The sequence below is a fragment of the Entelurus aequoreus genome, linkage group LG10, assembly GCF_033978785.1.
Source record: "Entelurus aequoreus isolate RoL-2023_Sb linkage group LG10, RoL_Eaeq_v1.1, whole genome shotgun sequence".
In the NCBI taxonomy this organism is placed as follows: domain Eukaryota; kingdom Metazoa; phylum Chordata; class Actinopteri; order Syngnathiformes; family Syngnathidae; genus Entelurus; species Entelurus aequoreus.
In genome coordinates, this window is record NC_084740.1 from 27652294 (window position 1) to 27676837 (window position 24544).

General features: G+C 39.2%; 2 protein-coding genes across 5 annotated transcripts in view; both read right to left on the reverse strand.

Annotated features, from left to right (window-relative positions):
• LOC133658431 (clathrin heavy chain 1-like) overlaps positions 1-632 on the reverse strand; it is a 41898-nt gene extending 41266 nt beyond the window's left edge. Inside the window, exon 1 of one of the 2 annotated variants that reach the window (XM_062060478.1) lies at positions 234-632. In XM_062060478.1, coding sequence (XP_061916462.1) covers positions 234-275 — 42 coding nt within the window. In that variant the 5' untranslated portion in view covers positions 276-632. The remainder of the gene's footprint in view (positions 1-233) is intronic. The other variant, XM_062060479.1, reaches the window with a different exon arrangement.
• A 4176-nt stretch (positions 633-4808) lies between these two features.
• The window catches only part of vaspb (vasodilator stimulated phosphoprotein b), a 51735-nt gene continuing 31999 nt past the window's right edge, over positions 4809-24544 (reverse strand). The window contains exons 2-14 of one of the 3 annotated variants that reach the window (XM_062060482.1): positions 22060-22231; positions 20976-21156; positions 20779-20845; positions 14403-14470; positions 14044-14306; positions 11916-12034; positions 11762-11813; positions 11601-11628; positions 11478-11520; positions 11239-11295; positions 9544-9616; positions 9401-9458; positions 4809-6132 (exon numbers count right to left, since the gene is read on the reverse strand). In XM_062060482.1, coding sequence (XP_061916466.1) covers positions 6098-6132; positions 9401-9458; positions 9544-9616; positions 11239-11295; positions 11478-11520; positions 11601-11628; positions 11762-11813; positions 11916-12034; positions 14044-14306; positions 14403-14470; positions 20779-20845; positions 20976-21156; positions 22060-22231 — 1216 coding nt within the window. In that variant the 3' untranslated portion in view covers positions 4809-6097. Of the gene's footprint in view, positions 6133-9400; positions 9459-9543; positions 9617-11238; positions 11296-11477; positions 11521-11600; positions 11629-11761; positions 11814-11915; positions 12035-14043; positions 14310-14402; positions 14471-20778; positions 20846-20975; positions 21157-22059; positions 22232-24544 lie in introns of all 3 variants that reach the window. The other 2 variants (XM_062060481.1, XM_062060483.1) reach the window with 2 other exon arrangements.

Here is a 24544-nt window from a genome sequence, read left to right on the forward strand (position 1 = left end):
TGAAGACATGTCATTCAAAATAATGCTTGCAACAGTAAATAGTTGACATATTTCGTTGTCGTGATGACAAAACGACTGGGAATTGCTTCGCCTGCAAGCGAGCTGATGCTAAACGGGGGAGGGGAGGGGTGGTCATTCATTTGCTGCGGGTATTGACGTCGGCGCTGCTCGCGAGCTGTCATCAAATAGATATGAACACTGCTTAAATGATTTTTTTTTAAGTGTTATATTACCTGTAGGTGCTCCTGGAAGCGGATGGGCAGGATTTGGGACATGGTGTTTTCCTCGGGCTTCTCCAGCGTTATGGAAATGTTAGCCGTTGTGCTAGCTAGCAGGGCAGCTAGCTACTACGACCTCCTTGCGCTACGTGTAGGTCGGATCCAGTCCGGCTTCAAAAATGTTATCAATGAAAGGGACGGCAAAAACACGGCAGTGCTGTTAAACGTGCCAGCCAAGCGACGTGTCCGTAAAGATGCTCAATGTGTCGGCTTCTGGGGGGGGGACGGCTTGCTGCACGGCATCGATGGGATAACGGCGGCTGAGCTTGTGTCCAAAATCCGCAATGGCGGCGGACGCTGTGAGATGTTGTCACTACCCGATCTGTGCCGGAAGACCCGATCGGTCCACGCATGCGCGGAAGACTACGTCACCTTTCAACGGAGCTTCTGCATCCTCACGTTCTGTGATATTTGGATGTTTTTTTAATGGTTTGTATAACCACTGCGCTTACCTAGTAGTAAAAGAGAACAATATCAAAAACGAGTAAGGGGTACATTTAAAAGTATTATCGTGACAATTTCAAACAATGACTGTTCTGACATTGCAGTGAATGACGCACGGGGGCGTCGCTGACTCCGATCATTCATTTAAAAAAAAAAATTTTTTTTTAAACGAGGCACTAAACTTTATAATCTATATATGCAATATGTATTTTATAGATGAACATACGGTCTAACAAAACGTATCATTTTAAATTGCACAAAATATAGTAAAAAAGATCGATTCTTTTGTCATTTAAGGCTGCTGAGCACATCGTTCGGGTTTCTGTACGGTTTTAAAATAAATATTGTATTTGAATAACGGTTTTGATTTGTATGTTATCTTTCATAACTTATGAAAGATAGCGTTGTTATCCCAACCGTTGTATGTAGACCACATTGCTTAGCAGAGTTCAGTGATGCAAATGCATGTCAAGTTGATCAACACATTGTATTATTCTCCAGTGCAATAACAGTACTGAAATGAAGGCTAAAAGGGCAATAATGGGAGCCTTAAAAAATAAAAATAAATAAAAAGTAACTACAAACCCCGTTTCCATATGGGAAATTGTGTTAGATGTAAATATAAACGGAATACAATGATTTGCAAATCCCTTTCAACCCACATTCAGTTGAATATGCTACAAAAACATATTTGATGTTCAAACTGATTTTTTTTTTGTGCAAATAATCATTAACTTTAGAATTTGATGCCAGCAACACGTGACAAAAAAGTTGGGAAAGGTGGCAATAAATACTGATAAAGTTGAGGAATGCTCATCAGACACTTATTTGGAACATCCCACAGGTGAACAGGCAAATTGGGAACAGGTGGGTGCCATGATTGGGTATAAAAGTAGATTCCATGAAATGCTCAGTCATTCACAAACAAGGATGGGGCGAGGGTCACCACTTTGTCAAGAAATGCGTGAGCAAATTGTTGAACAGTTTAAGAAAAACCTTTCTCAACCAGCTATTGCAAGGAATTTAGGGATTTCACCATCTACGGTCCGTAATATCATCAAAGGGTTCAGAGAATCTGGAGAAATCGTTGCACGTAAGCAGCTAAGCCCGTGACCTTCAATGCCTCAGACTGTACTGCATCAACAAGCGACATCAGTGTGTAAAGGATATCACCACATGGGCTCAGGAACACTTCAGAAACCCAATGTCAGTAACTACAGTTGGTCGCTACATCTGTAAGTGCAAGTTAAACCTCTCCTATGCAAGGCGAAAAACGTTTATCAACACCCAGAAACGCCGTCAGCTTCGCTGGGCCTGAGCTCATCTAAGATGGACTGATACAAAGTGGAAAAGTGTTCTGTGGTCTGACGAGTCCACATTTCAAATTGTTTTTGGAAACTGTGGACGTTGTGTCCTCCGGACCAAAGAGGAAAAGAACCATCCGGATTGTTATAGGCGCAACAGTTGAAAAGCCAGCATCTGTGATGGTATGGGGGTGTATTAGTGCCCAAGACATGGGTAACTTACACATCTGTGAAGGCGCCATTAATGCTGAAAGGTACATACAGGTTTTGGAGCAACGCATGTTACCATCCAAGCAATGTTACCATGGACGCCCCTGCTTATTTCAGCAAGACAATGCCAAGCCACGTGTTACATCGTGGCTTCATAGTAAAAGAGTGCGGGTACTAGACTGGCCTGCCTGTGGTCCAGACCTGTCTCCCATTGAAAATGTGTGGTGCATTATGAAGCCTAAAATACCACAACAGAAACCCCCGGACTGTTGGAACAACTTAAGCTGTACATCAAGCAAGAATGGGAAAGAATTCCACCTGAGAAGCTTAAAAAATGTGTCTCCTCACTTCCCCAACGTTTACTGAGTGTTGTTAAAAGGAAAGGCCATGTAACACAGTGGTGAACATGCCCTTTCCCAACTACTTTGGCTCGTGTTGCAGCCATGAAATTCTAAGTTAATTATTTGCAAAAAATATGACTTTGAACATCAAATATCTTGTCTTTGTAGTGCATTCAACTGAATATGGGTTGAAAAGGATTTGCAAATCATTGTATTCCGTTTATATTTACATCTAACACAACTTCCCAACTGATATGTAAATAGTTACTTTTCACAGTAACATGTTACTTTTTGGTGTAAGTAACTCAGTAACAGTTACTTTTGAAATAAAGTAACTAGTAACTGTAACTAGTTACTGTTTTTCAGTAACTAACCCATTACTGTTCATAAGACATTAAGATTTTACAAAAGACAAAAACCCATAGCAACAGTGACTGCGTGCACCGCCATAACTGCAACAAAACAAGTTGACAGGTCTTCTGGTACCGATCGGTCGTGACAGACTTCGCAGTCCGGAAGCATCAAAAAGGCTCTGGAAGGACTCACAATTCTAACCAAATCTGTCTGGCGTTTCTAATAAAATGTAACTGGAAAAAAATGCAGCTGTATGAAAATACAAACTTGAGTTAACTAACATTCACCATTGTGTTTCGAACTTAATTTGGCGTCAGTCTGTCTATCACTATTGTTTTGGAGACATTGATGTCCATTTTGGTATGTGTAGGACTGTTATAACAAATATAAACTTAAACTCACCATTTCGTTTTGAACATCCTTTGGCGTCAATACTGTCTATTATCACTATTGTTTTGGGGACATTAATGTGTGTTTTGGTATCTCTTGTTCCTTTAAGGCATACTGTCTCCAAATGTGTAACCCAAGTAATCTTAAACTATCATAAGAATGGTACAAAAGGTCAAATTCTTAAAGATATATCATCCTTTTGACAAAATTCCCCTCGATAGCCTAGTACTCGCCCCCCGTGAACACTCGTTTTGACCCAGTAAAATTCTCTGCTTTTTTCCACTATTAAGAGAGTAAATAACTCATCGGGGCTCACTTTTGCAGGAGCTTACTTGTGGAGCCCCCGCTTGTGGTGCTTATGTACGCAATCGACAACGCTTTTGCGGGAGTGAGACCAACGTTGTAACATGGGAAAACTTCCAGAAGACCCGACTTGTGAATGTTCAACAAAAAAACGCAGGTAGAGTGTAACAGTTGGTAAACATAGTAATGTACGGTAACCAAGCAGAACTTATTTGGCCTAAGAAAGGTTTCTCATCTTTAATGAAATGTCGTAATCTACCTAATCTACTGTGGTTGAAACGTGCAATGATGGGCAAAGGTGTGTAAAATCCAAAAGCTCACATAATTAAAAAATTAGGGAAAATACATGTTAAGTATTTCTAGAACCATCAATAGTAATTACAATTTCAGAAGACATCACGTGTAAAGGCTTTAGAGCTGAAGCTGAGATCTAAGACTGTTGAGAAAATGTGGAATCATGGAAAAGGATGGGCATTTTTGAGATGTTCTGAAGGAGCAGAATGTTGAAAGATTTGAATCGACCGAGAAATGTTCAATAGTAGTAACTGTAATTCAGAGAGAATTTGTGTCGCTGAAAATGTGGAAGTGTACATTTTTACGACATGGAAAATTGTCAGCCTGAATGAGCATAATGTTTGGATGCTGAGATATCTTCAAAGGGTTGTGAAAACTGGAAGCGGGAAAAAGTCTTAACCCCAATTTGGACATTTTGGGAAGTTCCAGGAAAAGCTGGAATTTCTTATAGAGCTTATGTTTTGTTTGTGGAATGGTTTGTATCGACTGAGAAATGTGATAGTATGACTTCTCAAGTACAAATTTGGATTTTAAAATAGCGGAAAAGCTACAAAACTGATTGTCTGTATTGATGTTGAGGAAGTTTGCATAGGTTGACAAATGTGGAAGTAGTAAGAACTCTTAGTTCAACTGAAATATTTTGTCCGGAAAATGTGGAATTCCTAAAACAGTGTTTTTGATTGTCGCGGAATGGTTTAAATTGGTTGAGAAATTTAAAAGATAAGGACATTTTGGGAAAAGTTGGGGGAGTGAAGTCAGCCCAAACGTGAAGAATGAGCTAATTTGACAGTGGAATCAGTTGAGATCGGTTAACATTTTCAGATGAAATTTTGTCATGGTAAAAATGGTACATCGGAAAACGGGGGGAATAAATTCTGAGACAAAAGAAATGCATTTCAAGAAGCAGCTGTATTGGACTATAAAGGCATTTCTAATCCAGTGTCTCTAAGCTGTTTTCTTTATATTTCAGTGTAAAAAGCCTAGACTCTATAAGAAAAAGAAACCCAAAATAACATAAGAAAACAATCATCAAAATGGAACAAAAAAAAATCCCCATTCACCAGTCATTTTAATTAAAATAGAAAAACCATTTCATTTTTGTTAACATTTTCCCTCAAAACATATATTTATCCATATATATATATATATTTATATATTCATTCTCAAGGCAGTTGGTCATGGCCAAATTAATTGACCTATTCATGGCCATGTTTTTTTTTCCAGAAAAGGTAGAAAATATAGCAAATAATTGAAGACAAAGAACCAGCAAAAGCACAGTTTAGGACCACTGCACTGGCCGACAACAATATTTCTTTTTGACGGAAAAGGTGGTGGGGGTGTTGAGAGGGGAGTCTGTCAAGGCAGTGTGGCACACGCTCACACTTAACTCCGGATCAAGTGCAATGTAAAGAGAACACGTTTCATAAAACGACAACATGCTCCTCTTTCACAGCATTCCGCTTGTCCAACGTCGTCCATTTTGCTCGTCTCTCCTTCCCGCAGCAGTAAAGGCTTGGGTCTTCAGTCAGAGTTCTCTGATCTACTCCTAACGGTCGCTTTTCCTTCTTCCGATTAGAATGAATGGAAATAAACCAGCAGATGTGTGACAGATTGCAGTGTTTGAGCTGGGAGAACATTGTAAAATCCCAACATTTCAGCATCTTGCTGTTACAGTAAAAATGTGGCAGATACTTTTAAGCCCTGAATATTGCTTTAACAGTAAATGCGTCCTGTCAGACCAGCACGCATAGCAGAAAAGACTCCTGATATGAAGATGACAATGACGGCAAGCTCTGGCTGCGATTGATTCCCACAGAGGAAACGTTGGGATTAGGATGAAAAAAACGACAGGATCATCAAAATAAGCAAGCCACCGTTGACAAAGTGGCATGGCTGCCTGAGGAGGCGGTTCCCTGGGTTATCATTTACAATAAGAGCATGAATGCATGGTGAAACAAAAGCAATGCTTGTGTGTGTGTGTGTGTGTGTGTGTGTGTGTGTGTGTGTGTGTGTGTGTGTGTGTGTGTGTGTGACAGAGAGACAGAGAGAGAGACAGAGACAGAGAGAGAGAGAGAGAGAGAAGACAAAATGAGAAATCCCTGGGCTACATTATAGATGGCGCAGTGGAGCAAAGGTCCCAACACGCCTCCATCCATCACATCCCTCTGCTACATCGCAACTATGTGCTTCTCTTTTGCAGCTCCTGAATGAAGGCTGTGAATTGAGAAAATGAAAGAAAGAAAAAATTAGTGACAAAGTTATGGTAAAAAGTGTGCATAAAGTTAAATAGCGAGTTCTCCTCTAATAGAGGTGTGTCAACTTTACTAAACAAACACTGTAACAAGACGTAAAAACTGTTAACATTTAAAATTAATACAGCCATGAAAGTTCAATATTAAGGTTGCTGCAATCAAATTAGGCGTGTCTAAGACTACTCCCTATCAAAAATACGAATTAGTTTGTTCCATCTGGATAGCGGCTAACCTGGCTAAACTAAACCTCGCTTCCAACACGTCACACAACATGCATGTCATAACGTCATCAAAGCTTATTTTCAAGCATTCCCTCACAGCAGCTGCATTTTGCAACAAGGTGGTGATAAAACACAGGTAAAAATATATTAAATCTATCTGTGGCAGCATAGGAGAAAGGTCTGGAAAAGTTTTACTTTTCCATCTCATTGCCCATAACTGTGGTGCATCCAAAGACTCTTGATTAAAGTTAGAAACAGAGGCGTCACTAGTTTTTAAAGACAAGGGGACACTTACCTTTCAGGAAATGCACTAATAATAATATAATTATAATAACAACAATGCATTATTATGATTCATATTATAATAGTATTAATCTCTACTTTGTACTCTGAAGTAGGCTAAATTATCAGACAGTTTATGTGATTTTAAATTAATACTCTGGCCACTTATTGATTTTTTTTTTTAAATAAAAAAATAAAATAAAATAACTTTTTTCCCCAAAACAAAACCAAATTTTTTTAGAGGGTTTATCTAGATATGTTGATCACATCTCTAAAAAGTAAAATACCTAATTAAATTACATGTGTTTTAGAAAACTGGTTTTCATGTAAACATACCAAATGTGTGTGCATGGGGCGGTGACGTTTAGAGTGGGTTGGGGGCCCTTAAGGAGTCTTGTGTATGGGCTCCAGAATTTGGTGCTACGCCCCTGACTACTAATAAACCACTAAACCTCATTACTAAACACACTATCTGCACAGTAGACATGGCAATCTCCTCTCTGGTCAACAAAAGCACCATGAGGATTCTGGCGGGAACTCTCGTTCAACCCTTTTTCGATTACGCATGCACCTCCTGGTACCCTAGCACAAAAATCCTCAAATCTAAACTCCAAACATCTCAGAACAAACTAGTCAGGTTACTTCTAGACCTCCACCCCAGATCCCACCTCACTCCTACCCACTTCTCCAAAGTGGGCTGGCTCAAGGTGTAGGACAGGGTTAAACAACTTGCACTGAGCCTAGTCTATAAAATCCACTTCACCTCCCTGATACCGAATTACATGTCAAACTACTTCCTTAGCGTAAATGACCGCCATAACCACAACACCAGGGGGAGCTCCACTAACCACGCTAAACCCAGATTCCGAACTAACAAAGGTCTTAACTCATTCTCTTTCTATGCCACATCAATGTGGAATGCGCTCCCAACAGGTATAAAAGAAAGGGCATCTCTATCCTCCTTCAAAACCGCAATAAAAGTTCACCTCCAGGCAGCTACAACCCTTAACTAACACCCTCCCCGGATTGCTAATAATCAAATGCTAATAATCAAATGTAAACAATCAAATGCAGATACTTTTTCTTTTGCCTTCTGATCTCTCTCTCTCTCTCTCTCCCTCTCCCTCCCTGCTGTCCATATCCTACCCCCCCACACCCCTGATTGTAAATAATGTAAATAATTCAATGTGATTATCTTGTGTGATGACTGTATTATGATGATAGTATATATATGATAGTATATATCTGTATCATGAATCAATTTAAGTGGACCCCGACTTAAACAAGTTGAAAAACTTATTTGGGTGTTACCATTTAGTGGTCAATTGTACGTAATATGTACTTCACTGTGCAACCTACTAATAAAAGTCTCAATCAATCAATCAATCAATCAATCAATCAATCAATCAATCAATCAACTGTAAAGCTGAGTAAAGCTAAAGTTTACAGTAAGGTTTAGAGGAATTGCCGCTTTTATGAAGTGGAACAAAAGCTGCTAAACAATAGGTTCCAAATAATCAGATACTATATATTACATATACAGTATTGTAGTGTTATATTGTAGCGTCCCGGAAGAGTTAGTGCTGCAAAGGATTCTGGGTATTTGTTCTGTTGTGTTTATGTTGTGTTACGGTGCGGATGTTCTCCCGAAATGTGTTTGTCATTCTTGTTTGGTGTGGATTCACAGTGTGGCGTATATTTCTGACAGTGTTAAAGTTTTTTATACTGGCACCCTCAGTGTAACCTGTATCGCTGTTGATGAAGTATGCGTTGCATTCACTCGTGTGTGTGTGTACAGAAGCCGCACATATCTTGTGACTGGGTCTGAACGATGTTAGAATGGATGAAAAGCGGACGTGACGATAGCTCGTAGAGTACGTTAAAGGCAGTGCATTTAAGGCACGCCCCCAAGACTGTGGTCCGGGTGGACGAGATATAATGACTGATGAACACCTTTGTTCGATAATGAAGGTTGCCTCAGCTCAAAGCCAGAGCCCCGACATTAATGAACCAGCATCCAAGAAAAGATGCCAGGTATCTGGCTTGGGCACATCATATTAGATCAGTGTGTTGCAAACTGAGCAGTTTAAAGTCCTGAATGGTTGTTTTATTCATTGTTATTTTATTTGCAAATGTATTAGCCTGTGGAAAAAGTTAATGTAGATATTTACCTCAGAAGGCTGCAAATACAAAAGAGGGAATCAATATTTATTTAAATTGTATTTGATAGGCCATTGATATTTTTTAATTATTATTATTATTATTTGAAACTCGATTTTGCATGTCACTATAAAGTTATATAAGCCTTGCTTGTTCAATATTCAATGCAAAACTTGTTTGGGTCCCTATTAAAAGGTTAATTTGTTCAACATTGGCTCGCGGCTTTGTTCAGTTTTAAATTTTGGCCCACTCTGTATTTGAGTTTGACACCCCTGGTCTAAGTCAATCAATTGCATGAATGGTATGGGCTTAGTTTCCTGACACAAACCTGGCAAGGAATCCAACCTCTCTGCTACAAAAGGCAGACGTGTGTACCATTATACCACCACATGATTTTGAACAAAGATCCATTAATTATTTAAAATATGCAGTGTATAAAAAAGTTCTCTACTTTGGCACGAAGAGCTGCCTTTTAATAAATGCTTCACCCCTAACAGATGGCTGGTACTTGCTACAGCTGAGTAAATGTCCACTATATGATGAAATACAGTATTTTTGTGTTCTCACCTCTGATGATTTCTTCCTTTACTTTATGAAGTTCTTTTCTCACCTCCTCGAGGATTTCCTGCAAAAAAACCAAGACAAAAAAATCAGTCACTTTGACCAATATTTTTTAAACGGTGTCTGTCATGGTCCTGAAATTAAGTTACCTGTTTCATTTTCTCTAAGTCTGAGTCGTCTACTTGTCCGCTTGCGTCATTACCGTTGTTTGCAGGCTTCACCCTGCACATTGACAGAACACAAATATAAAAAAATGGGGCTTCTATGTTTAAAAACAAAACAAAAAAGTGCACTGCAAGGACCAGATGCTATGGTGCTACAATATACAAAATAAAATAATATGCATCATTAGAAGTAGGAAACATTTTGTCATAGTTTTGAATGAAAAATGAAGATTTTTTTTTTTTTTTTTTTTACTAAATACCTACTGATATATTTGTTTTTCCAAAAGTACTATAAACACACTGTAAACTAAGTAAAAAAAAGGGCTTAACAGGGAGTCCTCCGGGTTTTGACTGTCTGTGAGGCCGTGAATGTGCACAGGCTTAGTCATGATTGGTGATTGCATGAGCGAGTGGAAGGCAAGGAAAAGGGGAGGAGCAGGGGAGTGACGTTGTCTTCTTTAGCGTGCGACCCCTGCAGTAAACTAAACATGAATATGTCCCCAAAAAAGAGAAATCTCAGAACAAAATAAGAGTTGATTTCTGCATGGATAGTAGGGAAACTTATAAAAAAAATTAAATAAATTAATTAAATAAAAACAAATAAAAAAATCGCAATAAAACATTAGATTCTCATCCAAACCACGATTTAAAAAAAATGTATTCCAATTACCAATCGATTTTCAAAAATCCATTAAAAAAAAATTTAAATAATTTTTTAGTGCTTTTTTTAAATTTTATTTTTTAAATCAATGTTTGGATTAAAACATAAAACAACCATTATTGATATTAATATTATTAATGATACTGCTTGCTTTTATTAATTTTTGTTTTTCCTTTTTTTTAGTATTGTATTAGAAGTAAGTGGTATGTCTTCTCAATGGTTATTTTAAGTATTGTAAATATGGGATTAGGTTGGAGTTGCTCTATTTTCTTTTATTAGATTAACATTCTGTGAGTTTTGTAAATAACATTTCTTAAATACATTTTTACACCGTGCTTATAAGTCTTATGTAAGAACTAAGCAGCCAAGAGGAGCTCATGTAACCTGTTTTTAAAAGATTGTATTCTAATTTGCATTCCAATCAATACACCAAGAGAAATTGAATCATGTTGATCAAGAAACGATTCCGAATCAAATTGTCGCCTCAAGAATCAGAATCAAATCAAATCATGAGGTGCCAGACTCCTGCCAACTATGCTCGCTTACCTGTATGCTTGACATGTGGCAAGATATTAACAAAACATGTCAAATTGAATGATATTTTCAAAACAAGCACTAAGCATTTTCTTAAAAGTAGTATTTTTTTCTCAAGTAGACCGGCACACACTTCTGTTTGTTGTATTCTATTTTAACTGGTAAAATGAAAAAAATAAAAAAATAAAACTTTGACAATTTTATCAGCTGTGTTATGTTTTGAGACTCCAAAGTCCAAACCATTTCTGCAGGGGGCAAAATAGGTCTTTCGACAGTAGGTTGCCAACCACTGGGTTAAACTAATCCATAACCTAGCAAACTGCAAAATGTGATTTGACCAAAAGGGGGCAGCACTGACCATAGAGTATCCTACAGCAATGGACATGGCAACACTTTGTGCACGTGTGTTCTAAAAGTAAAATGCATTGAAGAACAAGCAAGGGTGGGTGGAGTAAGGTAACAAGCAGGTGTGGCAGCATGCATACCTGGAACTTTGGGACAATGAGGAGATGGAGTCCATGCTCTTGGGAATGGAGTTATTCCTGTTAGTGACATTAACACATGCACACATTCTTAGGATGGAAATGGTGGACTTTCCACATACAAAGAACTTGGAAAGCATGCGCAGTGATAAAGGGAAACACTCATGGTGAGTTCACACACACAGACACGCACACAAATGCATGATGGTGATGACAGCCTGCTGATGCATCCAATGAATTACCTGGACATCGTTGATGATTTCTCCCACTGTCGTCTTATGATGTCTGACAAAGAGAATGGATTTAAGAGTGTGAATTTGCTGGAGAATAATTGTAGGCCACAGAGACAAATCTTGACTACTCACCACTGTGACCTGGAGGTTCTGAGTCCTCCTGTGGAGAGCAGACAAAGACACAATTTATTGTGAGTCATTTGGCAGAATGTGTTTAGTTTTTTGGTGGATTGAGTCGAGCCCTTTTGTTTCCCTGTTGGACTGGTTTAATTAGCAAACAAGCAGCTACGTACATTGTCTTGTGTCTTCTGAGGCACCTTCTCACCAGTGTCAGTAGCTTTTCTCCTGATGTGAACAAGGAATTGTGTTTTAGACCAAAACAGTAGCAGAAAACGAGGGAGGAACCTTTTTGCCACATTGAACTGTGATCCCCCCAGTGGTATCTACCTTCGAGCCAAGATGGCACTCATCTCACCCATCAGGTCACCACCTCCTCCAATTGAAGAGTTGCTGCTGCGGCTGGCGTCGGCTTTGCCCCCTGGAGCCGCAGAGGATCCATCTTCTTGCTAACAGCACAAAGTAATGTACACAAAAGTGATTAAAAGTTACATTCCAAGTTATTACTGTAAACTGACGAATCAATGGACAGTGTTGTGTATAGCTCCACCCGAACTGTAGTGACTGCTACTGTAACGAAAGGCTGGTGGGGCCAAATTTTCTATGCATCACTAGCTAATAGTGTGTAAATAATAGGCTATATGTAATATATAAATATATATTTTGATTCCGAAAAAATAGCGATTGTTGAAGGCCCGGAATTGAAGCTCTGGCATAATTATTTACATGTTACGTATAATGCGTAAGTTGTTCACATAAGTTGAAAAATAAAGCTATTGCAGATCCACGCTGATGTCCGTGTTTCCTCTATTTAAACGCTATAAAAAGATTAGTACCCTCTATAACAGGGGTCACCAACGCGGTGCCCGCGGGCACCAGATAGCCCGTAAGGACCAGATGAGTAGCCCGCTGGCCTGTTCTAAAAATAGCTCAAATAGCAGTACTTACCAGTGAGCTGCCTCTATTTTTTAAATTGTATTTATTTACTAGCAAGCTGGTCTCGCTTTGCTCGACATTTTTAATTCTAGAGAGACAAAACTCAAATAGAATTTGAAAATCCAAGAAAATATTTTAAAGACTTGGTCTTCATTAACTGACAAAGAAACAGATAACATTTTTGGTGTCCAGTTCAAAGTGTGACATGATTTATTTACAAATTTGAGAGTTGCCTTTTGTATTTTACATGAGTTATTATTTGTACAAACATGGTGCAAAGTAATTCATGATTTGTTAAAAAAAATGTTAGTGGCTAGCTAGTTAAAATGGGATATTGTGATTTCACAAGACTGTCTTAGAAGTGATCATTTGAAAATGTTCAATTTGAAAAATGTGCACTTAAAATTAGAGAAAATATAAAAATAAAGTGTTGCATATTGGTATTTATCTGTTTCTATATATATTTATTGTGAGAAATCATTAAGATGATCAGTGTTTCCACAAAGATAAATATCATTAATTATTAATAACAGAGTTAAAGGTAAATTGAGCAAATTGGCTATTTCTGGCAATTTATTTAAGCGTGTATCAAACTGGTAGCCCTTTGCATTAATCAGTACCCAAGAAGTAGCTCTTGGTTTCAAAAAGGTTGGTGACCCCTGCTCTATAATATACTGACCTATGCATATCTATTCATAAATTATTTTACTTTATTTAATTTTCTCTAAAAAAAAACACTCACTTTCAAGGTGTGGCAACTTTTATATTATTTTGTAGTAGTAGTAGCAGCGACTTCCTTGTTCATTCACGGAATCCAGTGTACTTCCTTTGTTTTCACTTTATCGAACTGCGCATGCTAGTGGGGCCGCAGTGTGGCCCGTGCGCGTTTACACTGGAGTCTGGTAAAGATCACATTTTACTTGCAGTGTAAACAGTCAGCTGGAATAAAATCAGATTTTGGGAAAAAACAAAACGATTTGGGCCACTTTCGCCTGCAGTGTAAACGTAGACATAGACCGCTTCGGGGTGTGACAGACCATTGTTTTACAACCCCAACAAGTCAAGCACATAGAGAGGGCAAATAAACTCCAAGTTGTTGGCATACAGAGAACGTAAAATTGAGATTAAAAATTAGATTAACTTGATTAAAAAACATAACATGCCAATTATGACTAAATAATTCAATAATACAAAACTAAGATGGAGGCAGTTTAGCATGTATTGACCTAATTTGGATTTATTTCAGGCACAAAATGAGTGGCCTAAAAAGTAACTTTTTTTGGTTTGCGGCCCTTTGAGTTAAAAGTTTTGACAATTGACATTCCTGCACTTTTGAAAAGACAAGGTAACTCGCACTGACAATAGGTCGTTTTCACCTTGTCAAAATTGGGTGCTATTTCTCCTCTCTCCCCTGTCCTCCCAGTGTTCTGCAGCATCACTTCACTTAAACGCTGTATCACTGCAACCTTCCCAACATTCTTGCTCAATGATATAACAACATTGGTACGAGCTTCATACTCACTTTAGACGTCTTGCGAAGCTTTGCTCCTGCTAGGGCGGCCGCCAAGCCCCCGGCTCCTCCACCACCAAGACCCCCAGCTCCAGCAGAGGGCAGGGGTGGAGGTGGCGGCGGTCCTCCGGATGGGGGTCCGGATGGGGGTCCAGCTGGCGGCGGTCCTGGAGGGGGAGGGACGCTAGCGGGCGGAGGAGGCCCAGGGGGAGGGGGAGGAGCCGGCGGAGGAGCAAGGCCACCAGGGGCCAATGGTGGAGCTGGAGGAACAGAGACTACTAAAAGATGTTAGTGCGTCTTTTTGGCACTTGGCTGGTATGTTCCACTTCTAAAGAAGATATGAACACAGTTGAATGATTATTTTTCCTAACCTGCTGCAGCTTGTCGCTCTCTCTCCTGACGCTCACGCTCCTGACGCTCACGCTCCTGCTGTTCCAACCTGCAGACACAGAAGTCACCGACACATTGCACATATTATATCTCTTAAAGGGGGACTGCACGTTTTTTTGGGAATTTTGCCTTTTGTTCACAATCATTATGAGAGGCAAGAACACAAATATCTTTTTTTAGGATTTTAAAGATGATAAAAAAAACGCTTGAAAGATGCAGCTAATGGGAGTCACCGTTGTAGCCTTTAAAGCCCTCTAAAACAACTTCAAAAGCCTCCAGCAACGTTTTATATACACACTGCAAATCTATATATAATGTAAATGTAGTAACAGACATGTTCCTAACAATATGTAATATGTTCAATATTTACCGTATTTTGATCATTTTAATCATTTCCGGGATTTATTCCTTCCGCACATTGATTTCTGTTTCCATAGCAACGCACGTCTGACTTCTGGCAACAACTTGTGTTCCTACTTCCGGAATCAAACACGTGTGTGTTCTAATCATAGCAGATTTGGTAACAGACAACGAAGACAACTATTTTTGGACAAATGAGGATTCACAACCTTATTTTTTTAAGCTAAATATACAAAGAATTAACTACTGTTTATGTAAGCGAGAACGAGGAAGAGGGTGAAACGTTGGAACAGACGGAAGCCGGGAGAGTGTGGTGAAATCGACTCGAAGCTACAAATGGCGGAATTTGAAGCCGTGCTATTTTCGACATAAATACCGTGCTTATCCAAAATCAACAGGAAACGTCCCAGGCCAGCTGGACCAGACGAACAACTGTCCATCAAGTGAGTCATTATTAAATTGATCCTGATACACGCAGCACGCCATGAGTGTCATTACAACTGGAGTGCATACGCTCTCTGCTAGCTCAGCTGTGTACAAACAAAACACGAAATGTGGGCTAATACATGACAGATACTTAATAGGTGTTCTATCGCATTGTGTTGTACATTACAAACTCAAACGCGTTTCGTGCTGAAGTAGAAGCTAGCTTATCTCTTGCCGTAGTTAGCTTTTACGGCGAATACTGCAGCACGCCGATGTGTTGCTACAATAGAAAAATAATTCCCCACTGCTCGCTCTTACAATAACAATGTTGCAACAGCTTGGTTATTATACAGGTTACGGAACGTAAATGAAGTATCATTGGCGGTTTTTGAATGCAATTTTAAAGTGATTTGTGAGGTAGAATTGATTGCTACCATTGGCTGTATTGCAAGCCACAAAGAACAAAACAAGATTTTGATATGTTAGAAAGCGAAAAAAAAAAAAAAAATCTTTTGTATTCTAGTTTATCATAATGATTGTAAACAATAGGCAGAAATCCAAAAAAAGTGCAGTTTCCCTTTAACAAGGGATGTCTTATACAGGGCTGGATGATTATGGCATAAATGATATATAATTATTTTGATTGACACTGAAATCACGATTAATGACTCGATTATTCACTAATTTGAAAACATGAGTGTTTGTTGTAACACCAAAACCCAACTTTAAATATAATTTAAACAAACAACGGATATAAATTAGTTGTCCGTTCAAATTTTTTAAAATTCAGTTTTTTACCTTTTACACTTATTTTATCACCATATAGTGTGTGCGCTTTTGGTGTCATAAATAAAAAATATTAAATGCAAACATTTGTGCAATACATCTTTGGGTGATTTTGACCAACATTTTATATTATAATTTTATTTTATATTTTATTTTAATTCAAAGCACAATACATTTTGAAAATGTATCAGTAAGTGTTTTAGTACTTTATGCCTGTGTAAGGTACATTTTTGCAACTTTATTTTGTCTTATTTTGTCAAGAGACAACTTGAGGCTGTAAAAAAAAATAAGGCTGAGCATCTCAAGTTGCGATGGCTGTCCTGTTTGTTCATTGATCTTACATCAATGATGTCATCCACAATAACACATGCAGATGAGCTGTGTCATGGGGTATATAGGTTGTTCTTGCTAGCTTTAGCTTCATAGTTTAGTCGGCTTTTGAAGTGGCCGTCTCAACATTGTTTAAACTATGACGTGTTTAGGGGATGAATGAGCGGTCCCGGACACATTATTTTCCCAAACAAATGTTCATTCTCCTCACAATGACAGCATTTCACTTATGTAAATTTCAGAGATATTCTGCGCTTAAAATCAGACTACGTTTATTTTGAGACTCTGTCCTCGGTTATGTTAACGCAAAAATGCCTTATTTTTCTGTCGAGTATATTGATTATTAATTAGGCATATTAGCACGGTATTATATAAAAAGTAGCAACCATGGTGAGATCCTAAACTTCGAGTGGACGTGGTCTTGTTTTCATATACGCTCACTCATCCGTTTCACCGTCACAAGCTCAGGAATTTGTATGCACGTTGCGCATGCAATTAATCTTAAAAAAAAAAGGTATTATGTTTTTATAATCGTAAGAAGCTGAAATTGAAATGTGATTATTTGTATAGCATTATAGTCTGATATTATATTCATTATCGGCCTATTACTGGCCAAATTTTTTGGAATGGTCATCAGGGGAAAATGGATAACTAAATGCCCAATTTAATAATGTGTGTCATGTCGTAAACAGACAGCGGAAATAGAGTAAAATCAAACGGTATCGGCCCATCTCTACTTTTAAGACCTCAACATTTACTAAAGAGATTCTGGCCCCTGTTCTGAAGAACTGGTAAAACACACCAACATCAAATGTGGTGTGCAAGTGGCTGTTCCTCCAAATAAGACCGTAGTTCCTCTGGTGGGATACAATAAACAAGCAACTCTTCAGCATATTGGACAATGTCCACTAAAGTCATTGAATTGACCATATGCGCGGTCACTACAAAGTAATATAAAGTCTACTGCACAGGTTGTGGTCGATAAGAAGTCCACAGATGGACTCTGTGGCCTAATTCGACTGCTTCAGTTCTCTTCAACTAAGTCCCTTCACCCCCACCACATCTGGCATGCTGCAGCAACAGCTGTATGCAACATACAATGCAAACATGCAGCCACTTGAGAGCAGACACCAGGGCTATTCAACTACGGTACATAATGAAGAGGGGCGCAGTTTCAAGAGCCCAAGGGCTCAGGGGCCGGTGTGGATGTTTAGTCAGAGAGTGCCTCCGCAGGTTATATTTCTTTGAGACTGCGTTTACTTAATTGCAAAGTAAACACATCGGCTTTCACACTGCACTGATAATAAATTAATTATTCTGCCCTCGCTACTCGTTTCCAGCGTGTGCAGCTAGTTAAAAGCATAAAGAAACCAAGAGTTTTGTGGAGGATTGATGTTCCTTCTTTTGCATTCTTTTCCTTTCTCAGTTTTATGTCTTTACACTTCTTCCTTCATTTAGGTCTGTTAAACTGAAAATATAAACATAAAATAAACATAAAAGAAAAATGTCTATTGTGTATTTTACATAAATATTGTTCATTGTGTATAGAAATTACACAACATTCTAACACCAAACATTGTATGTGACTTATCGCAATTAAATTTAAGGTGTAGCATTGTTGTCCTCTAGTAGTTAAATTTAAATCTAAATGTATATTTAGAGGTTTGATCGGCAGAGTTACTCTCAGGCAAATGTCCACGTATACAAGACATTACAAAGTCAGCATTTTCAATACAAAACAAACTAAATATCTTTATGCACAATATCTACTTCACATATAAAGGATATCACAATATCTATCTACGAATGTTTGACCAAGTTTCTTGTTTAAGCTTACATGCTGGGATTTCTACCATTGTTGCTGCTTGTTTGGATCAATGTTGTTAAAAGTCAGATTTTTGCAATGTATTTAGACTTTTTTTCAGGATTGAATGAGCTCACCCAACTTCATTATGACACATGCCTCCCTGTTTCCCCCTGCGGGGTAGCGGGAGTACTGCTTACATGATCAACCCAAGGCTCAATGGTTTCAACAAGCCTATTTGGCCGATGTTTAGTGGCCAAAATATGAAAAGCTTTGGTGGGCTAGATGTGGCCCGCGAGCCGCCAGTTGAATAGGCCTGCCGTGCACGGTGTGACTGTGACTTTAAATGTGACTAAATGCCCTCAGGGAGGGTTGATCATGTCTATATCGCTTTAAACTTATCTCGCCATTGGACACATGTATACATGCCATTATTCTTGTATTTGCGCATTCATCCAATATAAAACCGGGGGTGTAAATAACATCTACCCGCTTATAAATCTGTGATGGATTTTGAAGGTTTTAATAGCAGTGCTTTACTCTCTAAGCCACAGCAGGACAGCAAGCAGCAGGACAAACAGTCAGTTGACGGACAGCCTCTCTGGCCAATCACAAAGCTTTTAGTTCAAATGAGATTAAATGTTTAATGCCAAGTCTGTGCAAGCAAGCATGGTGCCGCCATAATGAGGAACAGATAAATGGATGAAGGTGGGGCTGATGTGAGATGTGTCCGCCGTGCTGTCTATTTAACCTTTAACCTATAGGGGCCGACTGCGAGTTTAGCGGTGCCAAGCTAATGCCCTTAAATCCTTTGCGTATGCTTGTGTGCAAAACTTCCAAGAGGACTAATGCAGAGCTTAGGCGACCTGGATTGACTATTGATTGTTAAATCAATTAAATGGAGAGAATAATTTACATTTATGGACACCGCTGTACAGAGGAACACAACTAATTGTACTCAAAATGCTTTCAAAGGCATGCTAGCATACATGTAATCCAGATATCATAAATGTTTTCTGCTTTTTAGACAAATGGTCAATGATTTACAGCAAATTAGTTGCTATATCCCTCCCGCCCATGCCACTGCAAAGACGCTTTTCTTGATGGCAGGCAGAATTTTACACACGTGTGGCTTGGTTGGAAGAGCGGCCGTGCCAGCAACCTGAGGGTTCGTGGTTCGATCCCCGGCTTCTGCCATCCTAGTAACGTCCGTGGTGTCCTTGGGCAAGACACTTCACCCCTGCTCCTGATGGGTCGTGGTTAGGGCCTTGCATGGCAGCTCCCGCCATCAGTGTGTGAATGTGGAAATAGTGTCAAAGCGCTATACAAGTATAGCCTACTTATTTACCATTTGTCAATCACCTCTAGCTGTGTACGAAATTGCACGGCGATTCTGCTAATTACAGTGAGTGTTTTATAGAGCGCATGAGTGAGAAATTTCAAGTCAATCCAATTTTGATTTAGTAATAGCGCCACCACAATGTAGTGTACTGGTCTGTAAATTAGTGTGTCCTACATTTTTCCCATTACTCGCTCCCCTATCTTAAAACGTTGTCTTTACTGCATAAACACACTGCATTCTCACACTGAATAACGCAGAGAGCACATGCAAAAGGGATTCAAAATGCAGTTTGGTATATGGACATCCCGATTAGCATTTGTGGCCTCCGATCCAATTTTTTGGCCTCAAATCCAATCAGATACTTTGACAATAGATTATAGAACGAAACATGTTTTATAGCAAGTAACCAAACAAGCACATTAACACATTTTTATGAAGCTTCTCTGCTTAGGCTGCTGCCCCCGCGATCCGACCTCGGATAAGCGGAAGAAAATGGATGGATATCTTATTAAATTCAGAATTTGATAGCACTGTTGTAAATCAGATGATGTATTAAAAATGTATGGTATTGAATGCTATATACAAGGTTTTTTAACAAAATAAAGTGAATAGTGCACAATAACTAAACAAAAGCAAAAACTACCATTGTTTCCAACTTAAATCATTTAGGTTTGCCCTCAAAGCCTTCTTGTATCCAGAGACTGCCTGAGTTTGTAAACAATAACAAAAACGATCAAAAAATGATTATGTAAGAAGAACCAGAAATAGAAAAATATTAATCTAATCACTTTAGTATCGTTTATATACAGATACCATACTAGGTATCGATAGCATCAACATCTGGATCGATCCCCCCTACTTTAAAGCTTTAGCAGTTAGCTTCTTGTGTCATCCTGCTTAGTTTGTGTGTGTGTAACATGTTTAGCCATTCATTTTCCTTTAGTCCTCTAGTGATAATACTTGCAGAAACTCACCAACTTTATTTTTCGCCTTGGCGGTGAGGATTAGTGTCACAGAAGCGACTTTGCTCTGTGGATAGACGACCGACCATTGCAGCTTTCTTTCAAATCGAAACGGTGTTATGGCAAGACCCACACCCTCCTTGAATTCACATGTTTGAATCCGGAAATGTAATTGTCTCCCTGAGCGTGCATCAATTTTAAAGGAATCTGTCACGTGAGTGCACTCTTTAGCCATGTAAATAAAAAAGGCAAATACTGGCCCCTGATCTGATACCATGATTAGGACAGCTTTAGTTTGGAATATTGATATTGAGACTAGCAATTAGTTACATTTCAGGGTTTTGTACCTGCGCTGCTGCTCAATTTCTTCAGGAGATGGACCGTTTGACACTGGCCGAGGAAGCGTGGCATAACCTGACAAAAATGACAGAACACATGTTCAATAGATATACAATGGAGGAATGAAGATTCTGCCTCAAACATATCATATGCATGCTATTGTTACGTTTAAGTCAATCATGCACTCTTTAAAAGGAAATAGCACCTGCATCTGCCATAGAGTTGAGCACCTCCACAGCGTGCGCCATGCCATTGGCAAAGAGCGCAGCATCCTCCTTGCTGCCAAAGTTAAGTCCCCACACCTGTCGAGCATCCCGCCACTGGTGGAAATTAGGTGTGGCCTGGTTGTACTTCAAGCCTCTCACGATAGGACAGTTTATAACCACCTGGGAGGACACAAAATCAATGCAAAAACGACAAATATGACTTTCTCCTTTTAATCCACATTGACCCAGTCAAAATGATAAAAAAATGGTTTCTATCATGCGTCCTCATGGTTTGCTCATGCAATCCAGTAGGTGGCGTCAAGCCGATGAATCCAGAGGGAAACAATGTTGTGGTTTTGAGTGTTGCCTGAATGTGCTGACATGCCATTTTACTATTTGTTTAACAGCCTCTGGATTCCACAGAGCACAGACCAAGAGGCGACAGTGAATATCATACAGAAACGACCACGTTGGAGGAGAGAAACAGGAAAAAAGTTGCCTTAACTATATCAGCATCTCCACTTCTTTTGCTATCAGACACGCGCATTAGAGAAAATAGTCCAGACTGAGTAACAAACCCTTCCCTAAATTGTCACAGGAAATGCTTGAACAACTATCTCACAGGAAGCATCATCCACTTTGAGACTCGCTCTCTGGGGAACACTTTAGTGTTGTGAATGTTTAAAACGGAGAGACGCTGAGGCAGCAGGCAGAGTGAGAGCGTGCAAGACAAGAATAGATCCCTCCAAACTCACTTAACCATTGTTACTGATTTTCATCTAACGCTATCTCCTGAGTCATGATCTGGTAATACTGAAAGTAATTGTTAGTGATACAACCTGACATCCCTGCGCTGTGGGTGAGAGAAAACACTAGTAGATGGAGAGAAATGGCTTATTTTTCTGCTTTTATTTACAATGGAACATGAGACGTCTGAACCGCTTTCAGCGCTACGCTACCACGATGTCGCAACCATTTCTATTTCCGGTATTGTGGTCATCACAATGTTGCTCTGTGCCATCGCTGGTACCCTGTGCAGTAATAGATGTAAAAATAAATGAATTTACACGCCAGGAGCCTCACCTGCTGATCTGTTTGCATCTTGCGGCCCACTATCCGGAAGGCGTTGTTGGAGGGGTTGTGATAGATCTGCACCCGGCTGAAGGCTTGGGGCCCAGCACCTGCCGGCAGCCATTTCTTGTTGCCATCGTCGTAGATCATCACAGTGGCACGAGCCTGGCAGATACTCGACTCACTAGAATGGAGGGCAGCGCAAGACAAGAGGACGCATAATTAGTTTATGAGTCTGAAATTACAATAGTCACCATAATAGCAGCCATGTCTAATTCAACCACAAGTTAGACCAGCCATCTTCTGCATATATTTAAGCAAATATTTAGTATGTAAAGATCAACGATCCTGTCCGTCCTAAGAATTCTATTCAACCACTCATTCTTAATTACAGAGCACTTGATCATACCAGACAGTGTCATGACTTCTTATTCCTCAGACATTAGCCAACTATCCAGCCCACATCCTGTCTAGATCAAACACTCTCGAGTGACCAACTATTAGGTCATCTTCTGCCACTACTATCAGATAGAATGATTGCATAAGGGAGCATATGAGCAAATGAGACCAATAAAAAGAATAATGCGGTATATTAATCTTATGTGGGAAAAAAACAAGTTTGATTGCAAACAAGATCGAAGGCACAACCACAATGGAGGTTGACAAAGACAGGAAGTTTTGCCGAGCTTCGGAATCTTCCACCTGTGTCTTCATCACCACAGGAAAACCGATGAATGTGCGTTTGTATTAAGTTTGCAGAATAAAAACCCTGAACTAACATTCAGGTACACTGTAAAACATTTTAACTGTAATATACTGGCAGCTCAGTCGACAACATTTTATAGTAAAAAATAAAAACGGCATAATTTTTCCATTTACAGTAACACTGTAAAAAAAAAAAATTAAAAAAAAAGACCATATATATTATAATTTTAAAAAACTGGCAGCTCAGTAGCCAGCATTTTGCTATAAAAGTATATATTTAAAAGTTATTTGATGTATAAAAAAACAGTAAAGTACAGTAAAGTTTTGTCGACTGAACTGCCAGTTTTTAGAGTAAAATCTACACATTCTTTACAGTGTACGATTGAGTCGGGCAAGGCTCTACAAATAGTGACACCAAACAAGTACAAACCCCAAAACCAGTGAAGTTGCCACATTGTGTAAATCGTAAATAAAAACAGAATACAATGATTTGCAAATCTTTTAAAACCTATATTCAATTGAATAGACTGCAAAGACAAGATACTTAACATTCGAACTGGAAAACGTCGTTATTTTTTGCAAATATTAGCTCTATTGGAATTTGATTCCTGCAACATGTTTCAAAAAAGCTGGCACAAGAAGCAAAAAAGACAGAGTTGAGGAATGCTCATCAAACACTTATTGGGAACATCCCACAGGTGAACAGGCTAATTGGGAACAGGTGGGTGCCATGATTGGGTATAAAAGCAGCTTCCATGAAATGCTCAGTCATTCACAAACAAGGTCACCACTTTGTGAACAAATGTGTCAGCAAACTGTCCAACAGTTTAAGAACAACATTTCTCAACGAGCAATTGCAAGGACTTTAGCGATTTCACCATCTATGGTCCGTAATATCATCAAAAGGTTAAGAGAATCTGAAGAAACCCCTGCACGTAAGCGATGATATTACGGACCTTCGATCCATCAGGCAGTACTGCATCAAAAAGCGACATCAGTGTGTAAAGGATATCACCACATGGGCTCAGGGACACTTCAGAAAACCACTGTCAGTAACTACAGTTGGTCGCTACATCTGTAAGTGCAAGTTAAAACTCTACTTTGCATGGCGAAAGCCATTTATCAACAACACCCAGAAACGCCCCTGGATTCGCTGGGCCCGAGATCATCTAAGATGGACTGATAAAGTGGAAAAGTGTTCTGTGGTCTGACGAGTCCACAATTTAAATTGTTTTTGCAAACTGTGGACGTTGTGTCCTCCGGAACAAAGAGGAAAAGAACCATCCGGATTGTTATAGGCGCAAAGTTCAAAAGCCAGCCTCTGTGATGGTATGGGGGTGTATTAGTGCCCAAGGCATGGGTACCTTACACATCTGTGAAGGCACCATTAATGCTGAAAGGTACATACAGGTTTTGGAGCAACATGTCTTGACATCCAAGCAACGTTATCATGGATGCCCCTGCATAGTAAAAGAGTGCGGGTACTGGACTGGCCTGCCTGTAGTCCAGACCTGTCTCCCATTGAAAATGTGTGCCGCAATATGAAGCCTAAAATACCACAACGGAGACCCAAGACTGTTGAACAACTTAAGCTGTACATCAAGCAAGTATGGCAAATAATTCCACCTGAAAAGCTTCAAAAATTGGTCTCCTCAGTTCCCAAATGTTTACTGAGTGTTGTTAAAGGGAAAGGCCATGTAACACAGTGGTAAAAATGCCCCGGTGCCAACTTCTTTGCAATGTATTGCTGCCATTCAATTCTAAGTTAATGATTATTTTAGGGCTGCAACTA